Raw genomic sequence first — 19,679 nt, forward strand, 5'->3', positions numbered from 1 at the left:
GAGAACCCCAGATTAGCAGGAAGTAAGAACATCAGAATGGGCAAATATTTGGGTAAAAAGTACAGGCCTTTAAAAAAAAAAAAAAGACAACTATCTTGTGTGTGTGTGTTTAAATGTCTTTAAAAGACTGTTGTCTCTTTTAAAGCAATAATAATAGCAATTGGTTGTGCGATTTATAGCTTATATAGAAGTGAAATATAAGACAATATGAACACAAAGGGAGGGAGGGATAAATAGAATTATACTCTTAATAAAGTTTTTATGTTGTTCAAATAATATTTCAGTATCTACTGTGGTAACTTAGATCAAACTATAAGCTCTAGAGCAACTACTAAAAGCCAACATAAAGACGTACAGCTAGTGGTGGCTTGTGCATACAATCTTAGCTTCTAGGGAGGCTGTGGCAGGAAGATTGATTGAGCCCAGGAGTTTAAGAAGCTGTGGTGAGCTATGATCATGTCATTGCTCTTCTGCCTTGGGAACAGAACAAGACCCTGTTTCTTAAAAAGAAGAGAAGTATAGCTAAAAACACAATGTAAGAAGTAAAAATAGAATGCTAAAAAAAATGCAGTTCAATGAAAAGACAGAAAAAGAGAAACACATAAAGAATAAATTTAAAATGCATACCAAGATGGTAGACTTAAATCCAACTATATTAGTAATTAAATTCAGAGGGCTAAACACATCAATTAAAAGGAAGAAATTTTCAAACTAGATTTTTTTAAAAAAGGAAAGATCCAACTATATGTTGTTTATAAGAAATAACATTTTAAATATGAAGATACCAACAGATGGAAAATAAAAGTGAAAAAGTGTGTATGCCATGCAAACATGAAGCATTAAAAAGCTGGCATGGCTATATTAATCAGAAAGAGTAGACTTCCTAACAAAGGTTATTCTAAGAGACAACAAAATAAATTTTTTATGGATAAAAGGAAGCATACAAAGAAGATATAACAATTCTAAACATATAGGCCCCCAATAACAAAGCTTCAGCATACACAAAGCAAAAAGTGACAGAACTAGAGAAAAAGATCTACAACATAATTGGAAATTTTAACATCTTCTCATTTCTGTGTAAATGCCTTTCACATTTTTGCCAATTATGATCTTTAGCTAAACCTACACAGCTAAAAATGCAAAAGCTCGTGACCAGTTTCAGAGCTTCCTTAGTTAATTGTTAAAACTCTTGGATAGGTAAACGGAATATCTGTTTTCTGTTTGCCTGATATCTCTGTAATTTGGCTTTCCCTTAAGGCCTACCCATTCCTTTCTGAGACTAGGGAAGGAAGTCTGGCTTCTTTCAGATTTCTTTGCTTATTTCATCTGGGCCAAAGTAGCACAAATCGTTTCACATTCACCAGCTATTTAATTCTGTTCATTTGAAACCTTGTATTTATCAACTAGCTATAATTTAGTTTTTGCTTTATTTACTACTTACTTGATAGCTATGCCAGTAAGTATAGTATTTTATTATTTAACTGTGTGTTTCTTTTCATTTTATTGATTTTTTTCATTTGTTGTTAAAACATTAACTGAGCACCTACAATATACAAGACCCACATTAGATTTTTATAAAATAAGATCTTTGACTTGTTACAGAGCCAGAAGTTGGAAGCCCCATATTCAACCCTGCATATTGGTTCCATCCACCAAACAAAATTGTTTCCTCTTTTTTTCTCTCTTAAACTTTTGTACATACTCTGTTTTAGCACTTATCACATTGTATTGGTTTCCTATATCTGTATTCCCAGTTAAACTGCGAGCTTCATAAAGGCAGAAGTCAAATATTTAATTTTGTAGCTTGGGCACATGTAGGTGCTTTGATTACTAAAAGACGGATCTATGGACACAGTAATGAAGACATGATTAAAAATCTATTTAAATATGATTTACATATTTACATATTTAAATATGTTTGACAGGGTAAGATTACTTTCTAATGTAACAGAAGTTGGTAGTATGCTCTTGAACTCTGATACTGTGACAAATCTGTTCTGAAAATCAGCTTACAAAACTACAAGGGAGAATAAAAGGGCAAGATGCAAAGCAAATGCTATGTGAAAGACAGGATTCCAGTGTAGCATATGTGGGCCACTAATGGGTCTAGATTGAACTGTTCTCTTGCCAAGAGTCATCAGTGAGAACTCTTTAATGATGGCTTAGTTCATAGATGTATTTTGGCATGAAGATCTCTGTGTTTAACTCAGTCAACAATAGGATCTAGTTTCATTATGGACCTTTCATACTTCTTAGGAACTTGTCATTGGTAAGAGAATTATTTTAGACAAGCATACATTGTTATATGTCCAGTAAAACTTATATGACTTGGTCATAAAATTTGTGGTGCTTGGACTAAGCTTTTGGGCTCTTTCTTTAAACTTAATGGAAAGTGCCTTAAATTCCTTAATCTCTATAAGACTTCTCCTAGACCAGAATGGACCTAAATAGTTCTAATATCTGTTAGTGTTTAATTATTTGAACTGAATATGTCAGAAATCTTAGCAGTGCAAGTTTAACAAATTTAAGTATAGAATGAGCCACTGTAGGAGGGTTTCATATAATTTCATGATACAATATTAAACTTTTTTTTTTTTTTAATATTCCAGGGTGCTCTGGAACAGGGCTCAAATTCTCAGCTGATGGCTGTTCAATACACAGAAACCACTAGTATCAGGTAAAACAGTGCGGAAGCTCTTGGCAGAGGGATTTAAAATAGTTGGTAGTTTAATAAAGTTGAAACTTACACTTCCCTTTCACCTTAAATTAATTTGTTCTCCTCTATGATTTTATATTAATTATCTACTCTTTTATATATATACACACACACACACACACACACATACACACATACACATACACACTACTGAGCAGTTGGAATAAAGCCAGATAATTTCAAAAGTTCAATTCTTCCAAATCCTTTAAATACAGATTTAGTCAGAATGCTGTTCTATCATAATTTGGATGAAAGTCTTGAATACCCATAGCTCTCTTGCCCTTGATTTGCATCTGTTTCATGAGCCTAGGAGAAGGGAATGTTATTTTTTTAATGCTCTGTGCCAGGTGTCCTGCTGAGTGTTTCACATGTATTTATCTTTAAATCCGTGTAATAACTAAAAGTATATTTTATATACAGAAAAACTGGTCAAGTCATTTATTTACTTTTTGTAATTTTCAGAGTCATAAGACCTAGTGGCAGACTCAGAATTCAGATCCCAGCTGTATTACTTACAGTGCATTTTTCACTACATAATACTACTTAAGATTTTGAAAGATTTCAAAGAGAATGCTGTATCTAGAGGTTTAAATATCTTCAAAGGGAAAGATAATATGGGAAGCAATATGGTGTCATGGTTAAGATGCTAGCTTTATTTAGTCTGTTGGGCAGAGTTCAAATTATAACTCTGCCTCAGCAGGTTACATGCAAATGAAGTTTTTTCATTTACAAAATGCTGGCTGCACAGAGTTAAATTAGATAATATATTTAGAGCACTTAGCATGGTATTTGGTACATATTAAGTGCTGCCCCAAAATGGTAAATGACAATGACGTGATATTATTGACAATAGTGTCACTGAAGTGAAAGTTGAGAATCTCAGCGTCTGTCCGTAGCTCTACCACACATTTGTAGTTCACTATTTATTAATATTAATTTAATATTTACTTAGAATATACTGTGTGCCAGTGTTCTAGGCACTGAGAAAAAAACATGTAGATAGATAGTAAAAGTGTAAGCCAAAGCTATTTTATTCATTATACTAATAACTGTGAGAATTCCTATTAAATGGCAATACACAGCATATCAGCAATCATGAATGTTTAAAATCCTGAGATTGTATTATCCTGTTGAAATTGATAATTAAAATATATTTAAATAGTAAGTGATAATTCTCTCCTAACCAGAGTATATTTTGGATGCATGGTTATGATGGCATGGTATTTCTTCATTAGTTAAAATGTTTTAGTGAATTACAGTTAATATTTATTAATTGTGGATTCCATATTTGCTAATTCACCTACTAAAATCTGCTGAAACATGTGTGTAACCACTAAATCAATATTAGCAGTGCTTTTGTCGTCATTCGCAGACATGCAAAGATGCTCCCTGGTGAGGTTGAACAAGGCAACAATTTGCCTTCTAGTTTCAGCTTTATAAATAGGGTCCTTTTCACAGTCCACATTTTTCATATTTTTGTGCTTTCTGTTGATAATTTTGCTGTTTGAAATGGCCCCCACAGGCATATTGCTGAATTGCTATCGTGTTCCTAAGCCCAGGCGGGCTGTGATGTATTGTGTGGAGAAACGACATGTGTTAGAGAAGTTTCATTCAGGCATGATTTATAGTGCTGTTGGCTGTGAGTTCAAGTTAGTGAATGAATAATATATGTCAAAGAAGGTATCTTTAAACAGAAACACATAAGTAAGGCTATATGTTGATCACTTGACCAAAATATTGTAACCAGAGGCTTGCAGGAATCTAACTCTGTATTTCCCCTAGGAGAGTGATTTAGGAGTCACTAATTCATTGTTGTCAGTAACTTTTTAGAACATAACCATCACAAAATAGCAAGAAGTGACTATATATTCAGAATATTATAATCAGAAATGGCCTAGTGAACAAACAGAATTATTTCAAAGGAAGTTCTTATAACTCATTTATTATTTCCATTTAGGCCAGTCTTTTTCTCCTCTTAATAAATGTTTGATTGATACATACAAATTTTCTCTTTGAAGAAAAATGAAACATTACAGGATCTCTTTAACTCTTCTGGATATTGGTCCTAAACACTAGAAGATCCAGAACATATTAAGAACTCTGCTAGAATCATTTGACTGTATCTTTTGGGATATGATGTCGTTTGAGGTATTATCATTTTAGTTTTTAATTTTAGTAAGGCACATACATGGTACTTTTAGTATCAATGACTAGCAATTGTTTAGTGACTCTTATGGAACAGGCTCCAATGCTTGGCACTTTACATATATAACCTCCCCAATAACAGTCCTGCACGCTTTGTTTGGTTATCCTCTTTTTATTGATGAGGAAACAAGTTGCTCATAGAGGGCGGTTTACCCAAGAGTGCCCGCTTGAGAAGTGAAGCAGGAATTCCAAACCAGGTCTGTTTGTTGTCAAATCTTAAGCTTTTTCTACCTTTCACACACCCTGATAGGCAAGCACACCTTCATATATTTGACAGAGTGGTGAGAAATAACTTTTCCTCAGATTTAATTTGTATTACTAAAAATTTCAGAATAATTCAAACCTATGCAGAATCTATTTTCTGATGCTTTTATTATTTTACATGCTTTGCCATGTACTTGACCATCTAGTACATTTTAGAGCCTTGATTCAGAAATCAGAATTTTAGCATTAGTGAATGAGATCTTATAAAATACCCTGATCTTGGGCTTTACAAAATGTTGTTATAAAAATTACCGCCAAAGTGCAACTAATATTTTGGTTGAGAGAGACTCTTAGAATTCAGACATAGCCTTAGAATGGGAAGTATTTTGGGGAAACATAAAGCTTTTGATTTTAGTATAACCTTATTTTTTTTACTTTAGCAGGAACTCAGGGAGTGAGCTACAAGTGTATTATGCTTCACCTAGAAGTTATCAAGACTTTTTTGAAGCCATCCGCAGAAGGGGAGACACATTTTATGTTGTGTCATTTCGAAGGGTAAGTTCATCTTGAAAGAATAAAGCAAATCTTTTTGAGTACTTGTGGTACTCAAGACATTGGGCTGAATATTGTGGAAAATACAAAGATGTGAGAAACAGGAAGCAATATAAAATAAATGATGTGAGTGGAACAGTCTAAGTACTGTAATACATGCTTTACTTGAGCTGCTATTATAAAGATGGACATGGAATTGGTGTCAGACTATGAATTTATATTTAGGAAATATAAATTACTTGTTGATTTTTATTCTTTGTAATCCTGATAGCCATACTGTTTATAACAAAAGGAAAAGTAAAAAGATAAAAATATTCTATTTAGGCTTTTCTTTTTTAGGCTTTTAAACCAATTCCCATTTGGTTATTGATAAATAGACTTCTGAAATGTAGGTTTGAGATGGATTGTGGGCTGATTATTATATTAATTGTGGAATGTTTGGATCTATGTTCCTAAAACTCTCTATTCCTCTTTTATATCTTCTTAAACACGTGGTTGGTGAAGAATGTGTTAATCAGTTAGCTCTGACTCTCTATACCTTTTTTACATCTTCTTAATCAAACATTTGGTTGGTGAAGAATGTGTTAGATAATCAGTTAGCTTTGACTCTCTATTCGTCTTTTATATCTTCTTAATCAAACATTAGGTTGGTGGAGAATGTGTTAGATAATCAGTTAGCTTATGTAAAAGTAAATGTTTATACTAGCACTTTTGAATGTTATGAATCTTAGGCTAAATGGAAAAAGTGCATAGCTATTTATATTTCACCTACTTTTGCCATAAAATGAAAATATTTTCTTCATAGAGTTGCCATGTAAATATCTCTGTTAGAGTGCTGTATGTTAACCCAGGAGCACGTGAATGAGTTGGAATTCCTCAGTGGTGGTTTCTATCTCAAGCCATTTTTTCTTTCTCTCTCCCCCTTATTTATTTATTTTTTGTACTTTGGGCTCTGGGGTACATGTGCGCATCCTGCATCCTACAGGATTGTTGCATAGGTACATACGTGCCATGGTGGTTTGCTGTCTCCACCGTCCCCATCACCTGCATCAGGCATTTCTCCCGGTGTTATCCCTCCCTAACTTCCCCGCCCCTGGGTGTCCTTCCCCTCCTCTCCCCTCCACCCCCACCCTCCCTGTGCCCAAGTGTTCTCGTTGTTCTTCACCTGCCTGTGAGTAAAAACATGCGGTGTTTGGTTTTCTGTTCTTGTGTCAGTTTGCTGAGAATGATGGTTTCTAGATTCATCCATGTCTCTACAAAGGACATGAACTTGTCTTTTTTATGGCTGCATAGCATTCCATGGTGTATATGTGCCACATTTTATTTGTCCAGTCTATCATTGATGGGCATTTGGGTTGGTTCTGGGTGTTTGCTATTGTAAACAGCAACGCATACTGAACAGGCAAAAACTAGAAGCATTCCCTTTAAAAACTGGCACTAGATAAGGATGCCCTCTCTCACCACTCCTATTCAATATAGTATTGGAAGTCCTAGCCAGAGCGATTAGGCAAGAAAAAGAAATAAAGGGCATTGAAGTAGGAAAAGAAGAAGTCAAATTGTCCCTGTTTGCAGACGACATGATCGTATATTTAGAAGACTCCGTAGTCTCAGCCCGAAACCTGCTTGAGCTGATAAGCAACTTCAGCAAAGTCTCAGGATACAAAATTAATCTGCAGAAATCACAAGGAGTCCTATACACCAACAACAGACAAACAGAGAGCCAAATCATGAGCGAACTCCCATTTACATTGCTGCCAAGAGAATAAAATATCTAGGAATACAACTAACTAAGGATGTAAAGGACCTCTTCAAGGAGAACTACAAACCACTGCTCAAGGAAATAAGAGAGGACACAAACAGATGGAAAACCATTCCATGCTCATGGTTAGGAATAATCAATAGTGTGAAAATGGCCATACTGCCTAAACTAATTTATACATTCAACTCTATCCCCACCAAGCTACCAATGACCTTCATCACAGAACTGGAAAAAAACCTCTTTCTCTCCTTTTTTAAACAAGAGAGGGGATCTCATTATGTTGCCCAGGCTGGACTCAAACTCCTGGGCTCAAGTGATACTGAGTAGCTGGCTTTCTTTTCTTTTCTTTTCTTTTCTTCTTTTTTAAAGAATGTACTGGGTGTGGTTAAAAGTAAATACAGTTGACCCTTGAACAAAAGTTTGAATGAAGCAGGTCCATTTCTATGTGGATTTTTCTCAACCTTAGCAGAATGCCAAACCCACTTCTATGCATGGCCAACTTTTCACACATGTAAATTCTGCAGGGCTAACCATGGGACTTGAGTGTGTGCGGATTTGGATATATGCAAGCGGCTCTGTAACCAATTCTCCACATATGCAGAGAGATAACTGCCTATACTACCAATAGAATGAGCAATTCATTCTCTGATTATTACCACTCACTATCACTGAAATTCTCAGTAAACTAGCTAATTCTTTTCTGAAGGTATAAATATCTAACAGTTCAGATTTTTAGGGCCAGAGAACTTTGACACTTGAAAACTAGGGAGATCAAGCATTTTATATATTTTCAGTTATTAATAAAAAATGCTAAGAGATTTGGAACACTTTAGCCATAGTGTCTCATGATCACTGACTTTTCACAAAATTCCCTGTGCTCACGTTACTCTCTCAGACATAATTGGTATATTTCTATATAGCACCATCCTCAAAGTTTCTTTTCAGCAGCAAGGGGGCAGCTGAGAACAGTGTTTCCCACAAGGCTACAACTGTACTGCCCTATGAAAACAAAGTACTTCCTTTACTATTGACACAATTATGTTCAAAGTAGGAGAAAAAAAGTAAACTTTAAAGAATAGGATTCAGCACTATGAAGAAGAAACCTGCTGGGTGTTAAAATGATTGTGTTGAAGTATATTTTATGGAAGTTGTTGTGGAAGAATGCTTTTAACACTCAAATAGACAGACAGTTTTTCTGAGCTTCTGGATAATTACTGTGTTATTTGATCAAAACAGTGTAACAGATATTAGAAGTAACTCTTGTCAAGCCGTGGATTGAAGTAATGGTTAGTAATTTCTTTCTAAGGGAAGAGAACAAGTATTTTTTATAGATAAAATAATCCTAGCTTTAAAGGGACGTATTTTTATAAAAGATAATGAATGGTGGTTTAAAAATATATATGCATTGCATTTTATTTTGCATTTGTAAAAAGTGATTTCTCATTTGTTTACTGTAATGTCCTGTTAGAAAATTACTGATTTCCACCCCACCAACCCTTTGATATTCAGGAAGACTGTCAGGACTGTGTCTCACACAAATACTATTAGGACTGTGTCTCACATTCTGGTTTGATCTTTCATTTCCCAATTACTGATTTATCGTATTTTGGTGTTTATATCAAGGAATAGTAAGGATAAGCCTGAACTGAATTAGATAATAGTAGTTAGACAACAATTATTTTTTCTCGTTTTGTTTTGTTTCAATAGTAGGGAATCGGGGAAAGAAAGTTAATTTTATCTTGATGACTGTAAACTATGTTATGGGACAGGATTTAGATCTTAAATACCTGGATTGTTCATTTTGCCCTTCCTAAAATGAAAAAGAATAAATTACCTCATACTTGGTCTTTTCTTTCATCTTTCAATATAAAATATTCTAGCAGTTTCATCAAAAAGGTGAGTGATATCATTTCTTATACAGAAGGATGTAGACTTTTTCTCCCACTTAGGTTCTTAATTTTATTGGCAGAAACTATTGTAATTGATACTATATGGGAAATTCAGAAATAGATTCCAGAGCCCCAGGTTTTGGCTTAGCATGAACCAGACATTTATAACGAAGCCAATTAGCAAGCCATATTATTTTATGTTATGAATGGACAGGTATTTGACAAAATATTTTCATATCTAAAAACGTAGAAGTAGCCATGGCCTGTTTAGTACAGTTATTTAAGCCACTCTCTCCCAAACTTACACTCCCTCACACCCTGCATTCCTGTACCCTTTAATCTCTTTGCAGTTGAGCTGTTGAAATTATTTTCTCTAAAGCAGACATACTCTTGGATAACTACTGAGTTCCTGTTATAGCTCAGCAAGAAAAAATGCTTATGATCCCAGGAGTCCTGAAAAGGTTCACACTGCTTCTGTTCTTTTGACTTTCCTTGAAGAGTTTTTACCTCCAACATAGTGACCTATTCCGCTTTTTTTGCTTGGTTCCAGTTATTTATAGCTTATTTTCCTGTAAATACTTTATCTTTTTTTCCTCTCTTTGACTTGTTTTAGTATGATTTGGAGAGGGAGTTTGGGGAAAAACCTTTTCTCAAACTTCCAAGTCACCGAGTGTAGTATAACTGATACATTAATAAGAAAAAAAATCCAATTAAGGTTAATGCTTTTTTTGTTTGTTTTAAGAGACAAGGTTTCTATTGCCCAGGATGGAGTACAGTGGTACAGTCATAGCTCACTTCAGCCTTCAGCTCCTGAGCTCTAGCAGTCCTCCTGTGTCAACCTCCAGAGTAGCTGGGACTACAGGAGAGTGCCATCACACCCAGCTAATTTTTATTTATTTATTTTTTATACAGATGGGGTCTCACTTTGTTGCCCAGGCTGGTCTTGAACTCCTGGGCTCAATAATGCTTATTTTAAAGAAGCTTTTGTATGATAGTCTATTTAGGAATGGAGGGAGGAGGTCAATTAAATAACATAACAAAATGAATTCAAGAGCTAAGACAGAAACAAACACTCAGGAAAGCTCAAATAAAGTTAAGAAGATGATGTTAAAAGGGCGGAAAAGAAACATTGAGAAGAAAGGTGGGGAAGTGATATTAATTTATCTATTATTTCAATACACATTTTAAATACCATCCTTACATATTGCTGTCTCATCCACTAATATATATATAGGGAAATAATTTCTTCCTGGGGCAGTTTTTTATTAAAAACAGGTTCTCTTTGATTCAGATGGCTATGAATGTCAATTTGCCATATTATCTCTACCTGTTTAGTAGTTTTTCTTTTGCAAATGAGATGGATGCCTACTTTGGTAGCTTTTTTATATCTTTTACATTTTCTGTTTTCAGTACCTGTCTCAGATCACAAGTAAACACATGAAGTGTCTTTTCATCAGTTTCAAATACATACATAATGTTACAGAAGAACCTGAGCTATAGCCATATTACTGCCTGAGAAATGTCTCTCTCTCTTCTCTTTCCGAGTATTTTATATATTCTAGCAATAGTACCATATTTGGGTATCACCCCTTATTGGTCCCTTAAAAAATCATTAACACTATCATATATATGGCATGGATTATAAGGTTAACCTTAAGTAATAGGGACTTATTTTAAGATATATGAGATTAAAGAAGCACAGGGAACTGGCTCAGAATCCAAATAATCCCTCTGTGCTTGTGCTTCGTAGAGTAGAATGTATACTATTCTTCATGGAGAATTAGAATAGTGGTTTATTGTCATTTCTGATTTGACAGCAGCTCCAGTGATTCCACTTTAGTCTTTTTTTTTTTTTTACACATTACTGATTCATACTCCTCAAACACAAAGATTTGATTGGGTAGTTCTGGTCACCATCTCTTATGCAGAGAATTACTATGGCAGCTTTGGCTTATGATCCACAGTTCATTCATTTGTGATGAGGGAAATGGGGTTGGCTTCATTAAGTGTATTCTCTTGCTTTGTAAGCCAGCAACTTTATGCAGAAGGAGAAACCTGGGGCCACTCTTCTAAGAAAATGATTGTGGCAGGTGCTGGGAACTTCATAAACTGTTTAATATACCAGGCAACCTGTTATTCGTTAATTCTTTTTTTCCCTGTTCTTAGTAAGTGTGCATTAAATTCTTTCTTGTATTGGTTCCTAGTTGTTTGATTTAAAAGGCCCATCTTCTCATCTATATGCTAAGCCTTTTAAAGGCAGGAAATATTGTATGCTTTTGTGACAACCCCTAATACTCAGCGATGCCTACCACTCAGTGCTTACTGAACAGAATAGTTTTAGACGGGATCCACTGAGAGAATTCAGTGATGGATATTTGTTGTTTCTCATAATCATTTAAAAGGTATTTTTTTACGTTGGTTTGCTTAAAGAAATTGGAATCTATTTTACTGATCTAAGAAGTAATATAAGCTGTGCTAAATTCCAGTAGAAAGTTAAATGACTCTGTTTTTTCCATTTATGGTTTGCACCAGCCAGAGATCATCAGCTTATTCTTGTCTCTGAATCCTAGCTGTAGGGCTAAACAACTCACCTGGGTGCAGTGTTTAACAGCTTTCTGTGTCAGAAAGTAGAACTTTGAGGTATTTGCATCTTCATTTAAAATGATTTGTTGGCAGCATTTTTGGAGTAGATTGTTGTTAGACCTCAGTGCTTTCTTTTTTGGAGAAGGGATGGGTTCTGCTGTTTGTACAGATTCAAGCAGTAGGAGCCAGAAACTTGAAACTTTGGAAACATTGTAGGAAATGCTGTGATTATTGCAAAAAAAAAGTTGACTGATGATGTTATTTGTTCAAAATGTTTGCCAGAGGTTTAGTCTCATGGATGAGCGGAAAAATGTATTTCAAAAATAGCAGTGATATTTTCTAAATTAATACCTAGATTGATATCTAACACATGAAGAATGGTGTATTCTCTTAATGCCAGTCATTTATTTCTTAGCAATTCATGTTTAGTTTATATATGCATATAAAAATTCTATATACAATGATATATGTATAAAATCTTCAGAGGCAGGAGGAATTTCTTTAGTAATTCAAGGAAATTAGTTTATAACGTCTATTTCAAAAGGATACAGCTCCTTCTTTTGTTTTTGAGACCTCAAAACTTGCGCATACACATGGATCTTGGAGTTTGGCCATTTTCTTATCTCCACTTTCATGGCCTTTCAGCCAAATTCTAGCTGGAAAAAAATGTGAATAGATGAGTTTGGAAAGATACTTGCATTTTAGAAAAGGGTCTTATTTCAGATGAGAGATGTTTTAAAACACCTTCTTTTAAAAGGCTTTTTAAAATTAAGTTTTCACTTTAAAATACATTCTCATTCAGGTCTAAAGCACATGTAAAAAAATAGAGCAGAGTTGACTGAGTACCCTAGGTTAATAAACTTAACCTAGATTTATTTAATCACTATACCAATAATGTTCTTTTTATATGTCCATTTTCTATTTCACTTTATTCTATACAGATATTAAAACTTTAATGTATACTACCTTTGTAGTTTACAGACCTCTTTGATACACGTAATCTCAGCTGTTCCTTATGTATAATCACATAAGTATTCTTAGTCCTGTTTTATGACTGAAAGAACTGAAGCTCTTAGATAAGTAGCTTATCTAAGGACACAGAAATGGTCAGCATTAGAACTAAGGCAATAACTGATGTATTCTAATTTGATACAGCGATTTTTTCTTTATATTGTGGTGCTTTTTTCTCTATATCTGGTACTTTTAGATATATTGCAGCAGATGTAAATAGCAAATTACTCTAACCTTCCCAAACCAGGATGTTTCATTGCCAAATCTGCCAGACAGTTTTGGCAGATTCATTACACAACTTCAAAAATTTTTTGTTTGTTAATTACCTGATTATAGATTAAGTACTTTATTAGATTATGCTTTCATAATACTGGAGAATAACTAAATGTTTTGAAATATTAAAATATAGCTTCAGATTTCAAGTTAGGGAATAGAATAAATAGGCCTTGAAAGTTTCTGATTTCTTTTTAAAACAGTATCTGAAATTTCCAACATAGAGGGAAAGAAATGTCTTTGCTTTGTGTTAAAAAGGAAGTAATTTATTGAAAATAGAAGCTGTTAGGCAGCAAATCACACTGCCACGTGTGTACCTATGCAACTATCTTGCATGTTCTTCACATGTACCCCAAAACCTAAAATGCAATTAAAAAAAAAAAAAAGAAAATATAAGGTGTTTTAATTATTGGTATTCTAGAGCTTCTCATTGAAAAGAGTGGGATTTTTGTGTATGTAAATACATTTTATTATGGATTCTGTATATGGCGTGCTAGATCTTTGAGATCAGAAGCATTTGATCTCAAACTCCTTCTTAAATGTGAGTTACTATTGTGTAGTTTTAGATGATTTAACTATTTGTTCTTTGTCTCTGAAACATTGCTAGCTAACATAATTTTTTTAATTTACACTTTTCAATCACAAAGTCTAAAATTACTTTATATTTGAGAAATGATTGTATAGTAGTCTATAACTAGACGTGAATGGAGACACAGAGAATTTATAACTCAAGAATAATATGAAGTCTTCAAAATTCTCAGAATGGTGGGCAGATCTATCTGAGTCATGATAATTTTTCAACTATTATTTGTTTGCTCTATTTGGTAGTCTTATTATTGTAAAATGTGTTTCTCATATGCATTTGTTTAATCTCCCCTTTTTAGGTTATGTGCTTTCTCTGGGCAGGGATAAAATCTATTCATTCTGTTTTGTCTTTTACAAGATCTTTTGCAATGCGTTGCAGGCTATGCAGAGTAAGTCCTAAATAAATGTTGACTACTCAGACCACTAACTGTTTATTTGTGCCCTTTACTATTATTTTTTATGTCCTACTCTTCAAAAGATTACTAGAGGCGGGGTTTGCAGAAACAAAGGAGGATGTTTTCTCAATGAATGTTTAGAATTACTTCTGTAACTTGGATAGCAATGAAAATTTTAAGAATATATAGTCTGCTTTGATGTGGGTGGACTTTCAGCTGTGGAATGGAATAATTCCTGAAAGAATTCTAAAGTTACATTGAAAAAAGGCAGGCTTTAGGGTGGGAAGAGGGAGAGGAGCAGAAAAAATAACTGTTGAGTAACTAGGCTTGCTATCTGGGTAACAAAATAATCTATATGACAAACCCCTGTGAGACGAGTTTACTTATAAAACAAATCTGTGCATGTAACCCTGAACTTAAAATGAAAGTTAAAAAAAGAAAAAAGCTAGGGTTTAATGATTGATAACTTAAAGTTCTCAATTTTTTTGTAGTGAGGGAAGAAAATATTTACCCAAAGCAGAACTGAATTTCCAGAAAGAACATTTCTTCACATCATGAATATGTGAGGAAAAAAATGTATGTTAAGCAACTCATAGGTGCAGATCCTAGGGACCTGCATTCTAGCCCCAGTGTTGCCACTCAGTGACATTTACTGTGTGACTTTAGACAAATCACTTAGTCCCTCTTATCTTCAGTTTCCTTATCTGTAAAGTGATAAAGTTAGTGTAGATTTGCTTTTTTCTTTCTGGCTCCAGAAATCTATAGTTTTCTTTTGTGTGTTTGTGTATGTGTGTGCCTTCCTCTTAGAAAGCTGCAGTATTGCTTTAAATTCTTTGAAGTTTGCAAAAGTGATTCAATCTAGTGGAGTCAGTATATTTTTAGAGTTTTGAAAAAAAAAAACCGTAACAAAAACAACAAAATGTGAAGTTACAAGGTGGGTGGGGCTATAAATTAATGAGTTTATTTTTTGAAAAGCTGGCAGTTTTGTAATTGAATAACATTTTTACAGTATACAATATAACAATCTTTAATCTTCATTATATTCCTATGAGATAGGTACAGTTACTTATCATCATTTTTCAGAGGGAGAACCTGAGGCAGAGAGATTAATTAATTTGTCCATTGTGAACTCCAATAAGAAAGATGAAGGAAGAAAAAGTGGGCTTTAGAAATGAAAAAACAAATTTGTCCATTGTGACATAGTTTAGAAATGGCAGAGTCAGAATTTAACTAAGAAAGTCTGGGTCCAGAGTCCGTGTTCCTCATCATTTCCCTCTATTGCCTATTTAAAACTTTTATAACCAAATATCATATCTTTCAAGGTAGTCAAGTTGGAGTTTAATTTCATTGATCTCTTTTTTCAAAACATATTTTGAGTTGTGTCAGGATCATTTTCCAGAGACCAAAACAAAGCCCTGTGGAAAACCAAGCCACATTTTACTCAGAGTAATAGTGTGGGAGGAATAAGAGCCAGCAGGGAAACACAGAGGAAATTATTAGGACTATAGGAGAATTGGAAGAGTACAGATGAAGGAAAATAAATCAACTTGTTTTTGTTATTTTAAAACATAGAGGTCAAGGAAGAAGAGTTCAGAAAAGGAGGTTGTCAGTGGTATCAGATGTTACAGAGCTCCCTGAGAATGAGAAATGAAAGAAGCTCATTTGTCTTGTGTAAACATAAAAATCATTGGTGACTTGAGATTATATTTATTGTAGAGTAATCAGAACAGAATCCAGAGAAGAGACAGAAGAGAATGGGAATGAAAAACAATGATTTGGTAAATTTGACACTGAAAGGAAGTAGAGATACCCTACATATAGACAAGGAGAAGAGAACTAAGAGTGTGTGTGTATGTGTTTGTGTTAAGGATAGGAGAGACATAAAGATAGGGTATAAGGTAAATAGGGACTACTGCAGTTAGTTTATATACATGTAAATATAAGAATAGACTATGTTTTATGCTTGACAGATGTTCTAAAGGAAAATAAAAGTCATTGTTCTTCATCTGTATTGTGTTTTGTTTAAAGTAAAAGCATGGAGAAAGTTGAACAGTTTTTGTTTATTTGCAGTAGGACTACAGAAAAGAAAAATAAAAGAGTGTATGGAATTAAAACCAGATTTTTAAAAAATAAAATCATATTTAAAGTACTCCTTGACATATTGAAAGTCTTTTAAATCTTAAATAAGGAGCTGGTTTTTAGTAACAGCAAAGTTTTCAAAATGTTACAGTTGACAGAACTATTTATCATTTAACTTACATATAAATGGTTTTATAATTTTTTTCTCATATTAAGTTAGAAAACTGGCAGAGTAACCTACATAAAATTTGTATAACCTTTTTGGTTATGTCATAAAACTTAATTATGGAGGAAGCAATTATTATAATTAGGAAAAGTTGATGACTTACGATCTGACTCAGGATCAAGGTCTGAAACACTCATGTCATTTCCTTCCCTCCTCTGTATACCGTGATTGTTCATTTTGGACTCTTAATATTTTAACTTTGGACACTATCAGCAAATCTAAATACTGACACTTAGTTGCTGTTTTCCTAAAAAATCTTAAGGCTAATAAATATGTGATATTTATTTCAACACATTGCTGCTAATCTTCTATCAAGGTCTCATTATGGGTAGGCTTTGAGGGGTTATCCATTTCATAATAATGGGCATCACACTGAAAGCCTGCAGGATGGATGAATGGCTGAGAGTAGGAGTATAGTATCTAACTAATAAGAACTATGTGATTGTTTAATGTCTGTTTCCCCTGCCAGGCTATAAGCACTCAGAGGGCAAGAACCCTCTCTGTGTTGGTCATGATTGTTCCCAATACATCGCATATCAGGTATGTAGTAGGTATTCAATAAACATTGAATGAATAAATGAACTAATGAACTAGATGCCAAATCCATCAGTTTGTCACTGTATTCTAAATTAGCTTATATAGTCACCGTAATGTGATACAGAATTTGTGATAGGCCAGTGAAGAGTATTGTTATCAGGGCCATCTATGTCTCATGTTAAGTCTAGAAATCAGTCTTTGAAAATGAGTGAATTCAAATGCATTTTTAAAAGGCTAAGTGCCATTTTGCATGAGGGAAGCTATATACCTAGTAAGAATTTCTCTATGTTTCAAAGTTGAAACACTGAACTTGGTAATATTTGGACAGAAAAGATTATTTTCGGTAAGGGTGCTGAACAGATTGTGCTATCATTTTAACCTCTGGAGTGAATAAGCCCCAGACTGAATAAGCTCTTTATCTATAGGATGCCTGTCTGTAATGTGTCTGTGATGTCCTAGAAGGATGATTATCCCCTGCATAGTGCTTATTTCATGTATGGAATGAATTTAAGATAAGCTTGTCAGCAGACTCCCTTTTAAATGATTTGGAGTCATCTCTGTTTAATTATAATATGCCTTAAAATCTTGAAAAATTAACCTAAATTATACAGAATAGACAATTTACACGTAACAGTTAATAGTTACGTGTAAACTGTTATTCAGTTTACATTTTACAGCTCTTTCTTTTCTAATTCCATAACATTTATTACTGAGGGTCAGTGTCACATACTTACTTTGAAGTTCCTTGAAAAGGTTAGTTGAATTCTCCCCCCCAAAGTGTGCTTTTGAATTAGCAGCTTTTGAATATTCTAGTGGAGGTACAAGCAATGTGAACTAGAGGGAATGATATATAGTAAAAATAAGAATTTTTCTTTGACTTTGGAATGAGGATAATCCGAGTCACAGCTATGTAGGCAGACATTTTCTGATGTATGTAGGTATGTATGCATGTCTGTCTATGTATCCATCCTCTTGTTTTCTGTACATTTGACCCTAACCTTTCAGGCTCCTATTTTGCCATCAGGTCCAAAACCAAACTGAGTAATAAGAAAGTGGAGATTCTTAAATCAGTGGGTCTCAAACTTTTTGATTTTCAAATCAAAGAAACAATGAGAAAAGTAGCATTTTTTTTAACATTAAGAAAAACCTTTTTAATAACTGGCTTAATAGAAGCCAGCTAGATTCTAATGTCTGTTCTTTTTGGTCAAAATATATGAAGAAAATCCAGCCTCACACAGGATGTAGTTGGAAAGGAAGGAATATTTTAAAACCCTTTCAGATAATTGTGGGTATTCTTTGATGCTACAGCAAAATACAACAAGAGGTAGTTTCTTAAAGGTTAGTTGCAACAGTAGAAACCAAATCTATGAAATTTTAGTACTCTGAAATTCAAGTCCATTGGTTTATCTTGCACTTTTAATGGATCTTTTATCTATGCAAGGTTTTGTAACATCATACATTGGCTGTTTGAAAATACTGGTTCACTGAGTTATACAGATCTTCCAAATGTTGACACATTTTATTATATATTAAAACATCACGTTCTTTAATATTAACACAAATCTTATCAGAAAGGTCTTTAAGTATTGCAAGGAGTTCATGGTAGCAGATTCAGGTTTTCCAAAATTCTAGTTTTCATTTGAAGATTTAAATTTTATCATTGTCATAAATATGTCACTTTTCTTTGAAGTGGTAGATTCACTTAATTCATTTTCAAGAACATATCTATCAGATACCCAAGGCTAAACAACTATGGTTTATCAGTCAGTCAGTCTTTCAAGTAAAAATGGTGTTCCATGAAGAAAGTAGCTACAATAGCTCACAGCTCCATTACACAAGTGATTTTCCTCGAGGCAACAGTTGTACTTTGATATACGGCAGAAATGCTTTATGTGTATTTCCCATTTTGTCATACAGAATATTAAAAAGACATCTATTCAAGGGTCAAGATTTCATATAATTAATAACTTTTATTGCTTTTTCAAAGACTTCCCTCAGTTAAATTGACTGTGTGGAACGTGCATGTATACAAACATGGGGCAGTAATACGATGAACTATATAGTACAGTTTGGTGTTGCTGTCTTAATTCATGCTAAGGCACCGTCATTGCTTTTGCATCATCAGTGTAAATGTCAACACAGTTATTCAAGATAAATGATGAAATTTAAGAAAGTTATTCAACACTGAATATTTCAGTACTGTTAGTGTCTGTTGCCAAACTTTCCTATAAAAGGTCTTTGTTGGCCTGGCACGGTGGCTCACACCTGTAATCTCAGCACTTTGGGAGGTTGAGGCGGGTGGAACATCTGAGGTTAGGAGTTCAAGACCAGCCTGGCCAATATGGCGAAACCCCATCTCTACTAAAAAATACAAAAATTAGACGGGTGTGGTGGTGGGCACCTGTAATCCCAGCTACTTGGGAGGCTGAGGCAGGAAAAATTGCTTCAACCCGGGAGGCGGAAGTTGCATTAACTTCATGCCACAGCACTCTTGCCTAGGTGAGATCACGCCACAGCACCCTAGCCTAGGCGACACAACGATACTCCGTCTCAGGGAAAAAGAGAAAATAAAGGGTCTTTGTTGTTGATTGCTTGGGACTCATACTGAATGAATATAAGCAAAACATAAAATCTATAGATTCTTCTACTTGTGAAACAAAAGCAC

General features: G+C 34.1%; 1 protein-coding gene across 6 annotated transcripts in view; it reads left to right on the forward strand.

Annotated features, from left to right (window-relative positions):
• ATF6 (activating transcription factor 6) overlaps positions 1-19,679 on the forward strand; it is a 203,088-nt gene that overhangs the window by 105,507 nt on the left and 77,902 nt on the right. For 3 of the 6 annotated variants that reach the window (XM_035279979.3, XM_078356143.1, XM_035279982.3), the window contains exons 13-14: positions 2,610-2,677; positions 5,566-5,680. In XM_035279979.3, the coding sequence (XP_035135870.1) occupies positions 2,610-2,677; positions 5,566-5,680 (183 nt within the window). The remainder of the gene's footprint in view (positions 1-2,609; positions 2,678-5,565; positions 5,681-19,679) is intronic. The other 3 variants (XM_035279980.3, XM_078356144.1, XM_078356145.1) reach the window with 1 other exon arrangement.

The sequence above is a fragment of the Callithrix jacchus genome, chromosome 18 (genome assembly GCF_049354715.1).
Source record: "Callithrix jacchus isolate 240 chromosome 18, calJac240_pri, whole genome shotgun sequence".
Taxonomy (NCBI): domain Eukaryota; kingdom Metazoa; phylum Chordata; class Mammalia; order Primates; family Cebidae; genus Callithrix; species Callithrix jacchus.